The sequence below is a fragment of the Zingiber officinale genome, chromosome 7B (genome assembly GCF_018446385.1).
Source record: "Zingiber officinale cultivar Zhangliang chromosome 7B, Zo_v1.1, whole genome shotgun sequence".
NCBI lineage: Eukaryota > Viridiplantae > Streptophyta > Magnoliopsida > Zingiberales > Zingiberaceae > Zingiber > Zingiber officinale.
This window is the reverse complement of record NC_055999.1, coordinates 4429266-4446204: the sequence shown is the minus strand read 5'-3', so window position 1 is coordinate 4446204 and position 16939 is coordinate 4429266. Positions and strand designations below refer to the sequence as shown.

The 16939-nt window shown below is 37.8% G+C and overlaps 1 protein-coding gene across 1 annotated transcript; it reads right to left on the bottom strand.

The window, feature by feature from the left end:
* Positions 1-6822: 6822 nt before the first annotated feature.
* Positions 6823-13685, bottom strand: LOC122007422. The gene is made up of 11 exons (XM_042563287.1): positions 13452-13685; positions 9294-9503; positions 9113-9205; positions 8967-9032; positions 8298-8699; positions 7961-8215; positions 7632-7876; positions 7301-7501; positions 7105-7212; positions 6957-7026; positions 6823-6882 (listed from the first exon to the last, which is right to left on the bottom strand). The coding sequence occupies exons 1-11, from the start codon at positions 13683-13685 to the stop codon at positions 6823-6825; spliced, it is 1944 nt and encodes a 647-aa protein (XP_042419221.1).
* Positions 13686-16939: the final 3254 nt, after the last annotated feature.

Below are 16939 nucleotides of genomic sequence, written 5' to 3'. Positions count from 1 at the left end.
GAAGCTGAAGTAGCCCTGAAAGTAGAGTGGGGCGGACGGTTGGCCGAGCGGACTGTCGCAAAAACTCAACTTGTTGAAAAAGATGAGGAGCTGGAAGCGCTGAAGGCAGAGTTGGACGCCTCTTGAACGGCCTTAGAGACTTATCAGGAGGTCGAGTCAAGTAGGTTCAAGCTCATGAAGTGATCCTATATCCGCTTGGATGCTTTTAATGACAAGGTCATCGATCGGGCACTTCGTTTGTTTGACCTGGTGATCAAAGGGGCGTTTGGATAACTAAAGGAAGGTAGCTACCTCCCCGCCGCTCTATCAAGCAAGGTTATCAGTCGGGAAAAGCTGGATGAGTCACTGCCTGATGATGTCTTAGATTATCTGGAGTGAGCCTGCTGAGAGTTCTGCCGCTGTAAAAAATTTTGAAGTTTCACTGAAGGTTGTCCATCTGGATAACCTTTATATTCTTCTAGTATTTTAATTTTTTGACTCGTTTTTCAAGCGTCATGTAAACTTAGTGTGGCCTCGTGTTTCTTCTGATCAGCAATGGCTTATCTGCTTAGCCGATCGATCCATTTTATTTTCAAGGTCGTCACTTGACCGTTATAGCATAGACATCACTGCTCGACCACTGATGGAGACAGGGGTTTAAGGTGGTCGCTCGACCGTTAATGGAGATAAGGGTTTAAGGTCGTCGCTCGACCGTTGATGAAGACATGGGTTTAAAATCGCCGCTTGACCGCTAATGGAGACAGGGGTTTATAGTCGCCGCTCGACTTTTAACTTGCCTTGGTCGGCCCAAGAGTCTGGAAAGCTTTGGTTTTCATTCATGTTGGCCCTGCATCCAGAAGGCATATACACAAGTACATTTATATTTGCTCATGCACCTCTCACCCAGACCTGTACGATTAGAGATGATTCGCGCTCCATGGTCGCTTGAGTCGTCTTCCATTTTCATCTTCCAAGTAATAAGCCCCTGAGCGAAGTTTCTGTACGACCTTGTAAGGTCCTACCCATGGTGCCTCGAGTTTTGTGACATCGTCGACTGGTTTGATTTTCTTCCACACCATATCACCAACCTAAAAGGACCTCGGGATCACCCTCCTATTGTAGTTCTGCCTCATCTGCTGTCGGTAAGCCGTTAGCTGCACGACCGTTTTATCTCGCGCTTCATCCACTAGGTCAAGCTCCATTAATCTTCGCTCGCCATTTCCCTCATCGTAGAGTCACATCCGGTCGGATTCTACTCCCACTTCTATAGGAACCACCGCCTCTCCTCCGTACACTAGCTAGAATGGTGTTACGTCGGTCGCCTCCTTTGGAGTTGTGCGAAGTGCCCACAAGACACTTGAGAGCTTGTCGACCCAGCTACCTCCTGCATGGTCGAGCCGGGTTTGTAAGCCTCTGAGGATCTTCCAGTTTGTGACCTCCGTCTGGCAGTTGCTCTAGGGGTAGACAACTGATGTGAAGGCATGTTGGATGTCATATCCTTCGCACTACTCCCCGAGCTTCTGACCTGCGAACTGCCTCCTATTATCTGAGATGAGCCGATGGGGGATGCCAAATCGATAGAGGATGTTCTTCCAGATGAACTTGATGACCATCTGCCCACTTATCTTTGTCAAGGGCTCAGCCTTCACCCATTTTAAAAAGTAGTCCACAGCAACGAGCAGGAACTTTCGTTGACCTGTCGCCATAGGAAATGACCCCACGTTGTCCATGTCCTATTAGTCGAACAGACAGGATACTATAGACAACTTCATCTCTTCGGTTGGTTGATACAAAGTATTATGATACTTTTGGCAGGACAGGCATGTGGCTATCGTCCGAGCGACAACCTCTTGGAGCGTTGGCCAAAAGTATCCGACCAATAGAATCTTTCGAGCTAGCGAACGACCTCCCGGATAGCTTCCACAAGAGCCTTGGTGCACTTCTTGCAAGATGTACGTTGCGTCCTCTAGTCCAACACACTTGAGCAAAGGCCTAGAGAAGGCTCTTTTGTACAGCTGATCTCCGACCAAGGTGAACCATCTGGCCCTCTTCTTTAATAGATGTGTCGCCTCCTAGTCGGTCGGCGTACTTCCTGATTGGAGAACTTCGATTAACGGTGTTCTCCAGTCGCTCGAAAAGACAACTCCCTCCATCCAGTCAATATGCGCCACCAAAGAAACATGTTCGATCGGCTGGCTGATCACGACCAGTGATAATGAACTAGCTAACTTAGCCAGTTCATCTGCTGCTTGATTGATCGATCGATGAATCTTCCATATAGTGACTTTGTGAAAATTTGTCTTTAGCTTCTCAAAGGCTTCTGCATATAACTTGAGTCGGGGGTTGCTAATCTCGAACACTCTTGACAGCTACTGGGCAACCAACTGGGAGTCCGAGTGAATGAGGACCTTTGTGGCTCCGACATGCCTCATTGCTTGCAAGTCGATTATCAATGCTTTATACTCAGCCTCATTGTTGGTGTCACGATAATCCAGCCAAACTGAAAGTTGCATTCGATCTTCCCTTGGGGAAATAAGCAGGATGTCGATGCTGCTGCCTTGCCGGGTGAAAGAGCCATCAACATATATTCTCCAAGTTGCTTCTAGCTCATCGTTTTGGATTTCTGTGATGAAATCAACCAAGGCCTGAGCTTTTATCGCAGTTCAGGGTTGGTATTGGATGTCGAACTCACTTAGTTCAGTTGTCCACTTGATCAACCAACCAGATGATTCTGGGTTGAGAAGGACTCTTCCCAAGATACTGTTGGTCATCACGACGATTGGATGGGAGAGGAAGTACGGGCAGAGTCTCCAAGCGGCTAGTACCAAAGCGTAAGCTAATTTTTCCAAGCTAGTGTAGCAGGATTCAGCGTCTTTCAATATATGACTTAAAAAATACACGGGTTGTTGCTCTTGTCCATTCTTCTTAACTAATGCCGAGTCAACCTCATTTTGGTGGACGATAGATAGATCCAGAGCGGCTCTCCTACGCTCAGCTTAGCTAATACGAGTTGAGATAATCTTTGAGCTCTTCAAACGCCCAGTCGCACTCCGCATCCCACAGGAATTTTGTCGCCTGACGCGGCACCTTGAAGAATGGTAGTCGGATGATATAGATATGAATCTAGACAGAGCGATAATACGCCTGGTCAGCTGTTGGGCTTCCTTCAAGTTGCGTGGCGGAGGTATATCTTGTAGAGCCTTGACCTTGCTCAGATTCGCCTCGATCCCTCGCTTGGTGACGATGTATCCCAGGAATCGACTGCTCTTGGCGCCGAACAGACACTTGTTCTGGTTCAACTTTATTCCATAAGCCCTCAGAGTTTGGCAGGTCTCCTTAATGTCTGTGCAAAGATCAACAACTCTTGGAGATTTTATTAATATGTTGTCGACATATACCTCTATGTTTCGGCCGATCTACCGCCGGAACACTTTGTTCATGAGCCTTTGGTAGGTGGCGCCGGCGTTCTTTAGTCGGAATGACATGATGTTATAGCAGAATGTTCCGTCGGTCGTGATAAAGCTGACCTTTTCTTGATCTTCTCGGGCGAGCGGCACTTGGTGATAACCTTGATATGCATTGAACATGCAGATCAGCTCGTAGCCTGCCGTAGAATCCACCATCTGGTCTATCCGGGACAACGAATAGAAATCCTTGGGGCACGCTTTATTCAGGTCGCGGAAGTCTATACAGACCCTCCATTTGTTGTCCGGCTTGGGGGCCAGTACGATGTTAGCAAGCCACCTCAAAAATTGTACCTCACGTATGTAGTCGGCCTCCAGCAATTTATCTATCTCCGTTCGAATGACCAAGTTTTGTTCTGTGCTGAAGTCCAGTTTCTTTTATTTTACTGGCCGAGTGTCTAGTCGGACGTGTAGTTCGTGCTGAGCCACAATTGGTGAAATGTCGGACAGCTCATGTGTCGTCCAAGCGAACACTTTATGATTTTGTCTCAGGCAGGCTATCAGCTCCGCTTTTTTCTCGTCCTCTAGATCGGCGGCGATGAAGGTGGTTGCCTCCAGGCAGTTAGGGTGGATCTGAACTTCTTCTTTCTCTTTACATACCAGCATGGGGGGTTTTCAATGATGGCGTTCAACCACTACAACAAAAAAGCTAATAGACAATGCTTTTAAAGCGTTGTCTTTTTGCCTGAAAAAGCGTTGTTAAAGGCACTATTGTAAAAAGTCTGCTCAACGACAACACTTTTAAAACGTTGTCGTTTGTACCAAAGACAACGCTTTTGCAACGCTTTAAAAGCGTTGTCGTTTTATGCAAAGGCAACGTTTTGCAACGCTTTTAAAGCGTTGTTTTTGGTAGAAAAGACAACGCTTTTGCAACGCTTTAAAAGCGTAGTCATATTTTGCAAAGACAAAACTATTACAACGCTTTAAAAGCGTTGTTGTTTTTTTACAAAGACAACACTTTTTGCAACGCTTTAAAAGCGTTGTCGTTTTAAAGAAAAAAAATAAAAAAAATTATTTAAAAATCATTATTTTTATATTTACGAAACTATTATTTTTCTTTTACCATGTCTAGATTCAAATTTTACATATAATCAACTCAGTTAATGATTTCAAACTCATAAAAATAATAGAAATCTAACGTTGAAGTAATATTAATAATTAATTACATGAAAAGCTAGTAAATATCAAAATTTACACTAATTCTGTTTCAAAGTATATAGTGATATTCACATATAAAACAAAAGAGCACAAAAAATCTGTTTTGAACAGCTACAATCTGTTTAGCCAACAATCTGTTTACTGAATACTGAATACTGAAGTAGCCAACAATCTGTTTACTCAAAATAGTACAGTAGTTACTGAATCCATACGCTTAGTGTACTGATCAATTACTGAATCCAGATGCTCCTTAGTGTACTGATCTTGACTGTCCTGTATCCACCTACAAAAGTAGCAATAATATGTTTCAAGTTCATATATGAGCATTACTGATGGCTCTCAAAAGAAACAAAACAATCATCATGACTTTCTACCTACCAAACACACGCAATATCTTAATGAAGATTTTCTGTAGCTATTTTGTGCAGTTAGTGTTTCCCATTTAATTATTCAAGTATAATATGGTTTCATGGAAATTCTATTCCATCAAAAGAATCCCCTCTAAGAGGTTCTGATTCTAATGAAAATCTTAATGAAGATTTTCAGATCCTTGATGTAAAATAGTTTTCAAATTGCATGCAGCTATCTGACTGCTTTATTAAACTGATCTCATGCAGCTTGTTCTTTGATCTACTAAGAGGCAAGCACATGCTCTCCCATGTTTACTTCCTCCCCTATAGTGAGATACACTTTGCATTTTGCATAGGAGACCACTACCAAAGGGTTTTCATTACTCAAATCACAATTGCAGTGGTGGTATTCATCCAGATTCTGTAGCTCTTAGCAGGTATTCATCATGTGAATGTCGTGCGGTTAGTTGGATATTGCTCAGACGGATCAAAGAGAGCTTTGATTTATGAGTATATGCCTAATGGCTCACTTGACAAGTACATTTTTGCTCCCAATGGAACTAATGGTCACTTTTTCACCTCAGAAAAACTCATTCAAATAGCAATTGGTATTGCATGGGGCATCGATTACTTACATCAAGGATGTGATATGCAGATTCTACACTTTGACATCAAGCCTCATAATATACTTATCCAAACACACGCAATATGCACTCATCCAAACACACGCAATATCTTAATGAAGATTTTCTGTAGCTATTTTGTGCAGTTAGTGCTAAAATGAAGATTACTGATGGCTCTTCCTAATGTTTCTGTTAGTCTAAATGCCCATAGAACCATCGAAGAAAATATGCAAAGCAACATTAGGAAACAATAGACACGTAAAGTACATAGAAAGAGTGTTAAAATAAACATGTAGATTGTTAAAAAGATAAAACAAAAATGCTACTATTCAGAATAAACTAATAAATGATATAATAAGAGAAACTATGTTCAGTAGAATAACAGTACTAATAGATAACAAACACATTTTGTAATTAGACAAGTTGAAATATCAGAGTTGAAGGGGTGAGGGATAGCACGAGATAAAAGAAACTCCAGTTAACAGCCAACTCCGATCATAAACTGCCAAAAAAAAGATATCTTTTCTCAAAAAATTAGTCTCACAAAGCAATTCATGTTAACAGCCGAATTAGCATATTATTAGTTAAGATATCTCAATGGCATATTATTAGTTAAGAAATAAGGTTAACAACGAAACAAAAAAATAATGTAAAAACACTCAAACCTCAATGGCAGATTATTAGTAGCAGCTCATAATTAAAACAAATAGCAGCAGCTCATCGAACAAGGAAAACGAAGAACAAAGATATCAAATAGAACAAGGAAAAAGAGGGATAGCACAAATAGCAGCAGCTCATAATTAAAACAAAAATGCTACTATTCAGAATAAACTAATAAATGATATAATAAGAGAAACTATGTTCAGTAGAATAACAGTACTAATAGATAACAAACACATTTTGTGATTAGACAAGTTGAAATATCAGAGTTGAAGGGGTGAGGGATAGCACGAGATAAAAGAAACTCCAGTTAACAGCCAACTCCGATCATAAATATGAAGGGGTGAGGGAACGCACCTACTCATAAATATGATCTTGTATACATTATGCCAACTCCGATCTCATCTCATCAATTTCTTCTCGAGAATACTCTGCTTGTGTGAACTGTGAACATTAATGAGGAAAAAAAATCAACATTGACTTTGCATATTTTAAATAGTTTATTTCAAATAATTTGAGACATAAGCAAGTAAACATTACTATAGATCGTAGTGAATCTCTTTCGATAATTTCAACTTCTTCAACAATTTATCTCATAAATTGCATCACATAGTAACCACATTGTTTGGCATCTTGTTGTCGAGGAGCCTATGGAAATTAGAGACATATTATTAATGATAAACATACACATTAAAATATATATTATATGTAATTACACATACCTTTACTATTACCCACATAGCCTTTTTTCTACCTTTCCTTCCCTTGTTTGAATTAAACAATCTTAAGGCCCTTCATACGTTAATGATTTTTTTATATATGAGTTTTGTATTAACATAAATGCTTAATAAAAAATAAATATGAACTCACATTTCCACTATATATTTCCAATCCTCATCATGAATGCGGTGCCTTAGAGAATCCAACAAATAAATAACTTCATTGTAAGGGTCAATAACAGTGAGAATCCAATGGAAACTATGCAACAAACACATAATTAGTGCATATAATTCAATAAATTATCAAAAGAAATGCTATTGAAAGTGATGTTTTAATTCTTACTTACCCGATATTACATGGCACCAATACAAGTTGATCTACAGATGCACCACTTAGCCTGCCTGCCAAATGACTTGCCCTTTGGTTTAGCCTTTCAAACTTACCTTTTTTGTCATGTGCACTGGTTGCCATATATGGGATTTTATGTGGATTCACAAATCTGAATTTCTCTTTCTTGTTATCTTTCAACAGTTTTTTATAAAGATACCTGCCATTGCAAACATAATAAAACGAAGAGGTAGATTGAAAAATGAAAGTTATTCACAAAATGGATGATTATCATAGATTACAGTAAACCTGTTAAAATTATATTTAAATTGCTAAATCTAAACACTTACCATATGTAGCCAACTACACAATTGCCTGAAAGAGACTCCAAATGATACAAAGGAATGATGTCCTCAAGGTGTAGAACAAGTTCATAATCATCATCAAACACGTCATAATCAAAACTCACTGATATATATCTGCCATCATCTAAAGCACGCTTACTATAACAATATAACATATGTAATGCTCTTGGGGCACTTGTTGACAAAGTATGTTTCTTTTTTGGTTGTTCAAGCTTCTTCCTTCGAGGCTTCTAATAATTTCAAATCATGACAGTTAGATAGGATGAATAATAAAACAAGTGACAATTTAATTTGAAATAAAATCTAACAAATACCTCATCTTGGTTCACTATCAAGTGTTTTGGCCAAGCCACATGGGTTCCTACAGCATCACCAATTACTTCAAATTCACTTGGAATTGGATATGGCAAAGGTGCTGATTTTTCTACTGCTTCATCAATGGAGACTCGCATGCAATTATTTGGAAATGGAACACCATGAAGCATTTTATCAGATTCATTGCCACAAACAATTGTACCATGTGCAACAATATTTGTGCTAGATTCCAATGTCAATGCAACTGGTTTTCCCTAAAATGTAAAAGTTGCAGGTCACAAATAGCAGCAGGTCACAAATAGCAGCAGCTCATAATTAATGCAACTAGTGTTATACCTGCAAAACATCAGCTTGACACAAAATTTGTAGGTCATCATCATCGTTCTTCATGTCATCTTCAATCATGGGTTGCAACTTTACTGAGCAACTGCCTTTGTCATAAATCGAATTATCGCACATGGTACCCTTTTTATACACCATTACTTCAAGGTTTTGTATACGTGCATCTTGCTCTAAAATTTTCTTCCTCGCCTCCATCAGCTCCCTTTTATGCTCAGTGATTACATCAGCATGCTTCCATCTTCTACCAGAATTGAAATATATTGTTGGAGTGATATGACCTCCAATACCCCTCACACGACCATTATATTCTTCAGTGTCAAGTGCTTTGGTAAGTATATCCTCTTTGGTTCCTTCAATTATCAACTTACCCTCCCTCTTTTGTTGAATGTAACCATCCTGTCAGGCACATTAAAAAAGCATTATTACTAAAAGAATTATCAGTTCAATAAAAATGGTACTTTTACTTATTGTTATTTTGCTTACAATCTGCTGGATTTTTTTTTATCAAATCCTCTCCTTCAAAACCACCTTCTTTGGTGACTCGTCCTTTCTTCCACATAATAGCTCTATTAATGTCTTCATCATCACATAATTCAGTCGCCTACAACAAGAAAATTCCAATAACAGTTAAATGAATAAAATTAGTCATTAAATGAAACAAACTCGCAGAAATTGGTCATCAAATTTCAACACTAGAACAATCAAGATTATGATCAGAATTAGAGCCAACTGGCACAGTGAAAATTCAAATTCATTTTATGTGAATAAATTGGAGGGTTCATAAGAAAATATGCTAAAAAAATACTTACTATTTCTTCCGCAAATCGTGCATATCCTTTACGTGAAAGCCAATGAGGATACATGTGTTGTTTTCTTCTTTCTTTTTGTTGATCACTTAGTTTCTAGTTAGTGAGAATACATGAGGATACATGTGTTGTTAAACTTGAATACAAATAAACTAGTTTAAAAAGATTAAATTACAAATCTTACCATGAAGTCTTCAGACATGCGACTAATCACAAACGACCTCCAAGTATCTCTTGTAATACCATAGCCAATAGGTGGCTCATCCAACTCCTCGGGTTTATCAAGCTTACTTAAAATGAATGTCTTAGTGAGATAACTTTTGTATTGACGCCACTTATTGTTTGCTAATTTCAAACAACCATTCTTCCACTTTGGGTCAACATTGTACATCAACTGTAAATCACAAAAATGGAAATATGTTAAAAAAAAATTAAGACAAACAGTAAATATATTATAATAATTGATAAAACATGCTAATTTACTTACATTAACTGATTCCCATATCAGTTCTTAAACATCACTTGGAACATATTTCCAAGTCTTGTAACTAATTTGAACCTTCTCTCGAGCCAGCACACCAATATAACTTTGCATTGCAATAGCTGCTTCTCCTATTGGTTGTCCAAGGTTATTGAATGCAACATCCTTTCTAACTCGAATCCTTTTCTTAGCTAGCTTATCTAGGTGTGTACGACCTCTAGACATTCTTGTGGTTTGGGTGTTTGTAGAATCCAACTCTGTGTTACCATCCCAACTGTCGGTAGTGGCTGGAGTTTCAATTTTTTCCTTACCCTTAGCTTTTTTTGCATGCTTTCTAGAGGCTTCCATGGAGTCCACACCTTCTGCTGATCACAACAACATGATAAAAATAATCATAGAAAAAAGTAAATAGACAACAGATTTAAGAAAAGAACTTCCTAAAAATGAAATCACTGCTAAAATTGATTTGCAGTAATATTGAAAACAATTTACTAAAAGACCTAAACTGTTTTAGAAAATGGACTTGCATTTAAGTGTTTTACATAAATGCAGTATTGAAATACGACAACTATGAAGCAAAAAAATAATTGTAGAAATCGGACTCAACAAAACTAGAAGTTACACCAATTCAATGCAGTTGGAAACATCTGACAAAAAAGAACATGCCAGAAGTTGCACCAATTGGTAGTAGTTGTCTTTAATACTCAAATTTAGAGCAATCAAATCGAATTGCAGTTAGATTTATGATTGTATTTAGCAGAGAATAAATTATGCAACATTGATCATTTACCATAGATGAACACAGAATAAATTAATGACAACATGGAACAAAAGCTTAGACACATCTCCAAATTATGCAAACTCAGTTAAGCAGAGAAAAAATTAATGACAGTCATTTACCTTAGTTGGCAAACACTTGAAAAACGATGATCAGGCATATATATGCACACAAAAACAGAAGAAAGAAGATAAACATTATAAACTAACCACACTATAGCATGTTTCAATTCCAGTGGATGAGCATGATCAAAACCTAATGTAGCATGTTCTTAAAGAACTTCCTAGATGGCTTCTTAATAAAGATTAGAACTTGAATCATGAATTTATAGATGGATCTCTTTTCTAACAATTCACACTGCAGGAACAAGTGATTCACCATTCATTTATAAATACCACTATACCCATCCATTTGAGATAACTTTGAGAACCGAGAATTGATAAAATAATCATAGAAAAAAGTAAATAGACAAAGTGATAAAAACTAACCACAATATGAGAAACAAAACATATCAATATTGTCCACAACATATCATTCTTCAACGGTAAATAACATATCAATTTAAATTGTTTACAAACTCATCTTGAAAAGTAAAAAGTTCAACAGTTAAATATTGTCGACCCAATTCTCATCACAGTCATCCCGAATGCATGGTGGTTCATTATCATCTTCTCCGTCAACATCCATTGGTGGTAACCCTCTGCTCAAACATTGATAGTGGATTGCAGTTTCTTCAAACTCTATACCATTTATGTATTCAAAGTACTCTCTGCTTGGAGTTGCAAGTACAACACTCCATAAAGGATCTTCAGGATCTTCGATGTAAAATACTTGCTTTGCTTGACTAGCCAAGATAAAAGAGTCGGATTTGAATCCAATTCGATTGAGGTTTACCAATGTGAAACCAAGATCATCAACTTTAATACCATTATTATTCTCCACCCAATTACATTTGAACATTGGAATTTGAAATTTGGTGTAATCAACTACCCATATTTCTTCTATAACTCCATAAAAAATCATATCTGACACAATAGGTTTTTTATCCTTTGCACTAGCAATTTGCATTGTCTTTGCGACTAAGCTGACTCCGGAGTTTTGTACAACTCGTATACCATCACGCTCTTTTGTAGCATAAGTAACCCCATCAATCAAATTACTAGAGTACTTTAAGATTTGCTTGTTAGGTCCGCGCGCTATCCATTTCAATCTTTCTGATACTTGATGAGTGGAAGGGTCTACACGTGCAACCTATTTTTTTTATGTAATAAATTGTTAATTATGCGTAAATATGATAATAAATGTATGTCAATACGTAATACTAAAGGAACTTACACGATCATGTAATCAAGTAGCAAACGTTCGGTTATGCTCATCTTGTAACCACTTCTTGGACTTAGCCCTTTGACGAAATCTTACATTCAAATATGCCATGTGTTCCCTAATAAAATTATTAGGAATAAATAAACCAATAGAATGTAAACTAACCAAATGAAAGTTTTAATAAGTTGGAGAAATTACTCGATATAGAAATCAATCTCCGCATCATTTGCTAATACGTAACGATGTGCTTGCTGCAACTCATCGTGACTAGTGGAGTGCACCACAGCACCCGATAATGGCTTAGTAAGTTCTATTTGTCGATGACTTAATGGGATCCCAATTGTGTGCACACTACAAAGATAATCTGAGCAAAATTCAACAGCCTCTTCAGCAATATAACATTCAGCTATACACCCTTCAGGCCGATTGCGATTTCGCACATAACCTTTCAAAATCTTCATGTATCTTTCAAATGGGTACATATACCTATACCAAACTGGTCCACATAATTTCACCTCTTGTACAAGATGAACAGTTAAATGAATCATTATATCAAAAAATGATGGAGGAAAATACTTTTCAAGTAAACATAATATCGTCACAATCTCTCTTTGCATATCATCTAACTTTGAGACATCTATCACTTTATTGCATAACCCATTGAAGAAGAAACACAAGCGAGTGATAGTGTGTCTGACATGTTTAGGCAAGACACCACGGATGGCCACTGGAAGCAATTGTTGCATTAAAGTGTGGTAGTCATGTGACTTAAAGCCAATAAGTTTCAAATCTTTCATCGACACAAGATTTTTAAAATTGGATGAGTAACATGTCGGAAGTTGTATTCCAAACAAAGATTTCAAAATCTTTCTTTTCTCATCCTTACTAAGTGTATAACAGGCTGCTGGCAAAAATGTTCTCTTCTCCCCCATCCTTGGTGCCAAATCTATCCTCACATTCATTTCCAAAAGGTCTAATCTCGATGCTACTCCATCCTTTGTTTTTCCTGGAATATCAAGTAACGTACCGATGAGACTTTCATAGACGTTCTTTTCAATATGCATCACATCAAGAACATGTCGAATGTGTAGATGTTTCCAATACTGAAGTTCAAAGAATATTGATTTCTTTTTCCAACATGATTTTACATCATCCTTCTTCGACTGAATATTCCCACTGATTTTTCCCCAATGACAATTAATTCTTTCAACTCTTTCAAAAACTTCATCGCCACTCAATGGTTTTGGTGTAGGGGTAAACTCTTGGTTTCCATTAAATGCCTTCCTTTGCCTTCGATAAGGATGAGTTGCAGGTAGAAACCTTCTATGGCCTGTATATGACATTTTCCTACTATGCTTCAACCTTTGTGAATAGGTTTCTTCACCACAAATAGGGCATGCATGATATCCTTTTACCATACATCCTGACATATTCCCATATGCAGGGAAGTCATTAATAGTCCATAGTAAGATAGCTCTAAGCGAGAAAGTTTCTTGTCGATATGCATCATATGTTTCAACGCCTATATCCCATAAGTATTTTAAGTCATCAATTAGAGGTGCTAAGTAAACATCAATATCATTTCCCGGTTGTTTGGGACCAGATATCAACAATGTGAGCATCATAAATTTTCTCTTCATACACAACCATGGAGGAAGATTATAAGTGATCATTAAAACTGGCCAACAACTATATGCAGAACTCATCGAACCATGAGGATTCATCCCGTCAGCTGATATGGCCAATCTAAGATTTCTTACCTCAGTAGCAAAATCTGGCCACTTGTGATCAACTATTTTCCAAGATGGTGCATCAGTTGGATGACGTAAGTATCCATCACGAAGTCTTTTATCAGCATGCCAAGTCAACTCCTTGGATATCTCCTTATTTCGAAACATTCTTTGAAATCTTGGAATAGGGGGGAAGTACCATAGAACCTTTGCAGGAACTCCTTCCTTTATCGTATTTGTTTGGCCCAACTTCCACCTTGACATCCCGCAAGTAGGGCAATTGATAAAATCCTCATACTCCTTCCGATATAAGATACAATCATTAGGGCAAGCATGAATTTTCACATAATCCATCCCTAATGCACATAAGCTTTTCTTTGCATCATAAGAAGATAAAGGCAATTCATTGTCATCTGGAAGGATTTCTCCTAACAAACTAAGTAAGTCAGTGAAACTTTTATCACTCCAACTATATTTGGCCTTCAAGTTGAATAATTTCACAATTGCAGATAACATTGTAAATTTAGTGCATCCAGGATATAAAGGTTTCTCGGCATCTTCAAGTAGCTTATTGAATTGGGTTGGATTCTCGGCATAACTATCAAATGTAGCATGTACCATATCTATTGGGTCCTCAGCAACATATTTTTGTTCATCTGGCCCTACTTGATCACTATCATTCTTTGAGTTCCCTATCGTAGCTCTTTCACCGTGCCATATCCATGTATGATATGTTAAATCTATACCATTACAATACATATGTGCTCTGATAGTTTGTACATTTCTCTTCTTTAAATTACCACATTTTGCACATGGGCAAGGTATTGCATTACGATCATTAGCATTTGTCATTGCAAATTGCAAGAAAGACTCTACTCTAAACTCATATTCATGTGATAGTCTATCCTTTGACATCCATTCTTTGTCCATTCTTGTAACAACTAAATAACCAACAATGAGCTAACACCTTCAAAATAGTTGTAAATAATATACAAAATATTAACACAAACACAAGTTTTAAAACAACATATAACAAATGAAAGGTAGATAACTAAAAACAAAAATAAAAATAACAACAGATATTAATTACAAATATTTTAGAATATCACCAACAAAAGAAAACAGCAAACAACAGCAGATATTTATGAATTATGTTTTCTAGGCATAAGTTTGCTAATGCAGTGGAGATATTTATATCTCCCAACAGAAGTAGGTGGTTAATATTTTGTAAACATAAGGGAAAATTGAGTTTTTCACTTGTCATGAAAATCTAAACAGCTAGAGAATGAAGTTTGACTTCTTGGATGCAATTATTATATGATTAGCATGGGTTAGAAGATGGATTTAATCCAAATATAGTACACAACAGAATATCATGGAACATGAAACTGGAAGGCCTATAGCATTGACAACAATAAAGAAGCCCAAAAGTTTGATAATGGGAAGCAGTGAGAGGATGGGCTCACAAGTTTGTTGTTCCTGAGTATCTAGTAATTTAAGTTCAAAAGTCATAAACATATATTAGCCAAATATCCTGACCACAAAATTTAGTAGTAACTTTTAATGCGGGTGATCTCTCCAACTTATTAACCAAGGATTACTCCTACATTTGTCAATGGAACTAGAAGGTGTACTTGCATATCCTGATGTGCACTTGGCATGCAATCATCTCAATATATTCTATCCAATTAATGCTAACCCGTCCATGAATTCACTATACTATGCACACTACATCACTTCTTACAAGAAAAGGAAATCATCATATCAAAACAACTAAGCACTTATATGGAGGGTTCCTTTCACCCAACTAATCATCAGTTATCACCGCTCTCCATGTGCATAGATATGGAACCAAAGAGAAGTCGTTTCACCTTGTGAAAATAAGGTAAAATTTCAATCCATTTAATTGTTGGGATAGTGTAATGCTCAGGTCACGAAAAAATTCTATGCATAACATCTGATACTCTCATATGAACTTCTAGAGCCTCTGTTTATGACCAGTAAGAGGCATCACATGGTTCATATCTTGTTAGTTCAAACAAAAATATCATTTGCTAGATACAATTTTTTTTATGAAACATAACAAGAAATCAGCAGAACGAAATAATGAACAACCCAAACAAACTGCAGTTTCATGCTTACAGGTGCATAAGTATTACGCGGATACGACACTTGCACATGAAAATTGTCATGGATACAGAGAAAACTAAAACCCAGAACTATGACCTAAATCCCAAATAAAATAATAAAATCACGAAAACTGGAAGCCTCCTCCAAATAAAATTTCGTGATGCGGCAATCCCTCGGACACAAGAAACCCAAAATCCAGCCAAAAAAGCTCAAAAAAGTGCTCCCTTTGACGAGGAACAACGTGAAGGGGAGTGGAGAAAAGCGAAGACGCGAGGAATTGGGCATAAAGCAAACTATACCGTTGCACAAGCCTATGCTGGATTCCTCGGTGTTGATGCTGTAGAGGATGCCCTCGTATCTGATCTCGCTCTTGGAGGTCAAGCTTATGAGGCTCCCGATGTAGGAGTCCGCCGAAGCCCCGGATCTAGAGGCCGGAGAGGAGTTTGCCGGAGAGGAGTTGGATGGAGAAGGCCGCGCGAGATGAGGAGTACTTGGGAGAAGGGTTCGGGACTTAAAAATGATCGGAAGATAGAAGTTGGGAGAAGGGTTTGGGTTTTCTACTCCTTACCTAGATCCAACGATTTGTATTAATCAAGATTTAGATCCAACGGTTTGTATTAATCAAGATTTAGATGAGATTTTAAACATAGACAACACTTTTTATAAAACGTTGTTGTAGACACTAAAAATCAGTCTAATAGACAACGCTTTTTACAAAGCATTGTCTTTGACTCGTAAAAATCACTAATCGACAACGATTTTTAGAAAAGCGTTGTCTATTAATAAGAAAATAATGAAATAGACAACGCTTTTCACTAAAAGCGTTGTTAAAACAAAATAGACAACGCTTTTTATAAAAAGCGTTGTCGTTTAAGTGTTGTAGAATCCCAATTTTCTTGTAGTGACCTCTAGGCGAGGTGTCTTCCGAGCGGCTCGTGCTTCCATTCTAACCATCTCGACGTAACAACGTCGAGCGGCCAACTGATCTCCTTTGACTTCTCCTACTTTACTGTCCACCAGAAATTTGATCTTATGGTAGTAGGTGGACACTACCGCTCGGAACTCATTGAGTGTCGGTCGACCCAAAATGGCATTGTAGGTTGAGGGCGTATCTACCACTATGAAATTTGTGGTCCTTGTCCACTACAGGGGTTCTTCTCCAAGTAAGATGGCCAACTTGATCTAGCCGATTGACAACACTTTGTTGCCTGTGAAGCCGTAGAGTGGAGTTGTCATTGGCAGCAGTTCATTCTGATCAATTTGCAATTAATCGAATGTCTTCCTGTATATGATATTTACCGAGCTCCCGTATTAATAAAAGTGTGATGGACTGTATAATTGACAATTACCACTCGGATGATTAAGGCATCGTCGTGGGGGACCTCCAC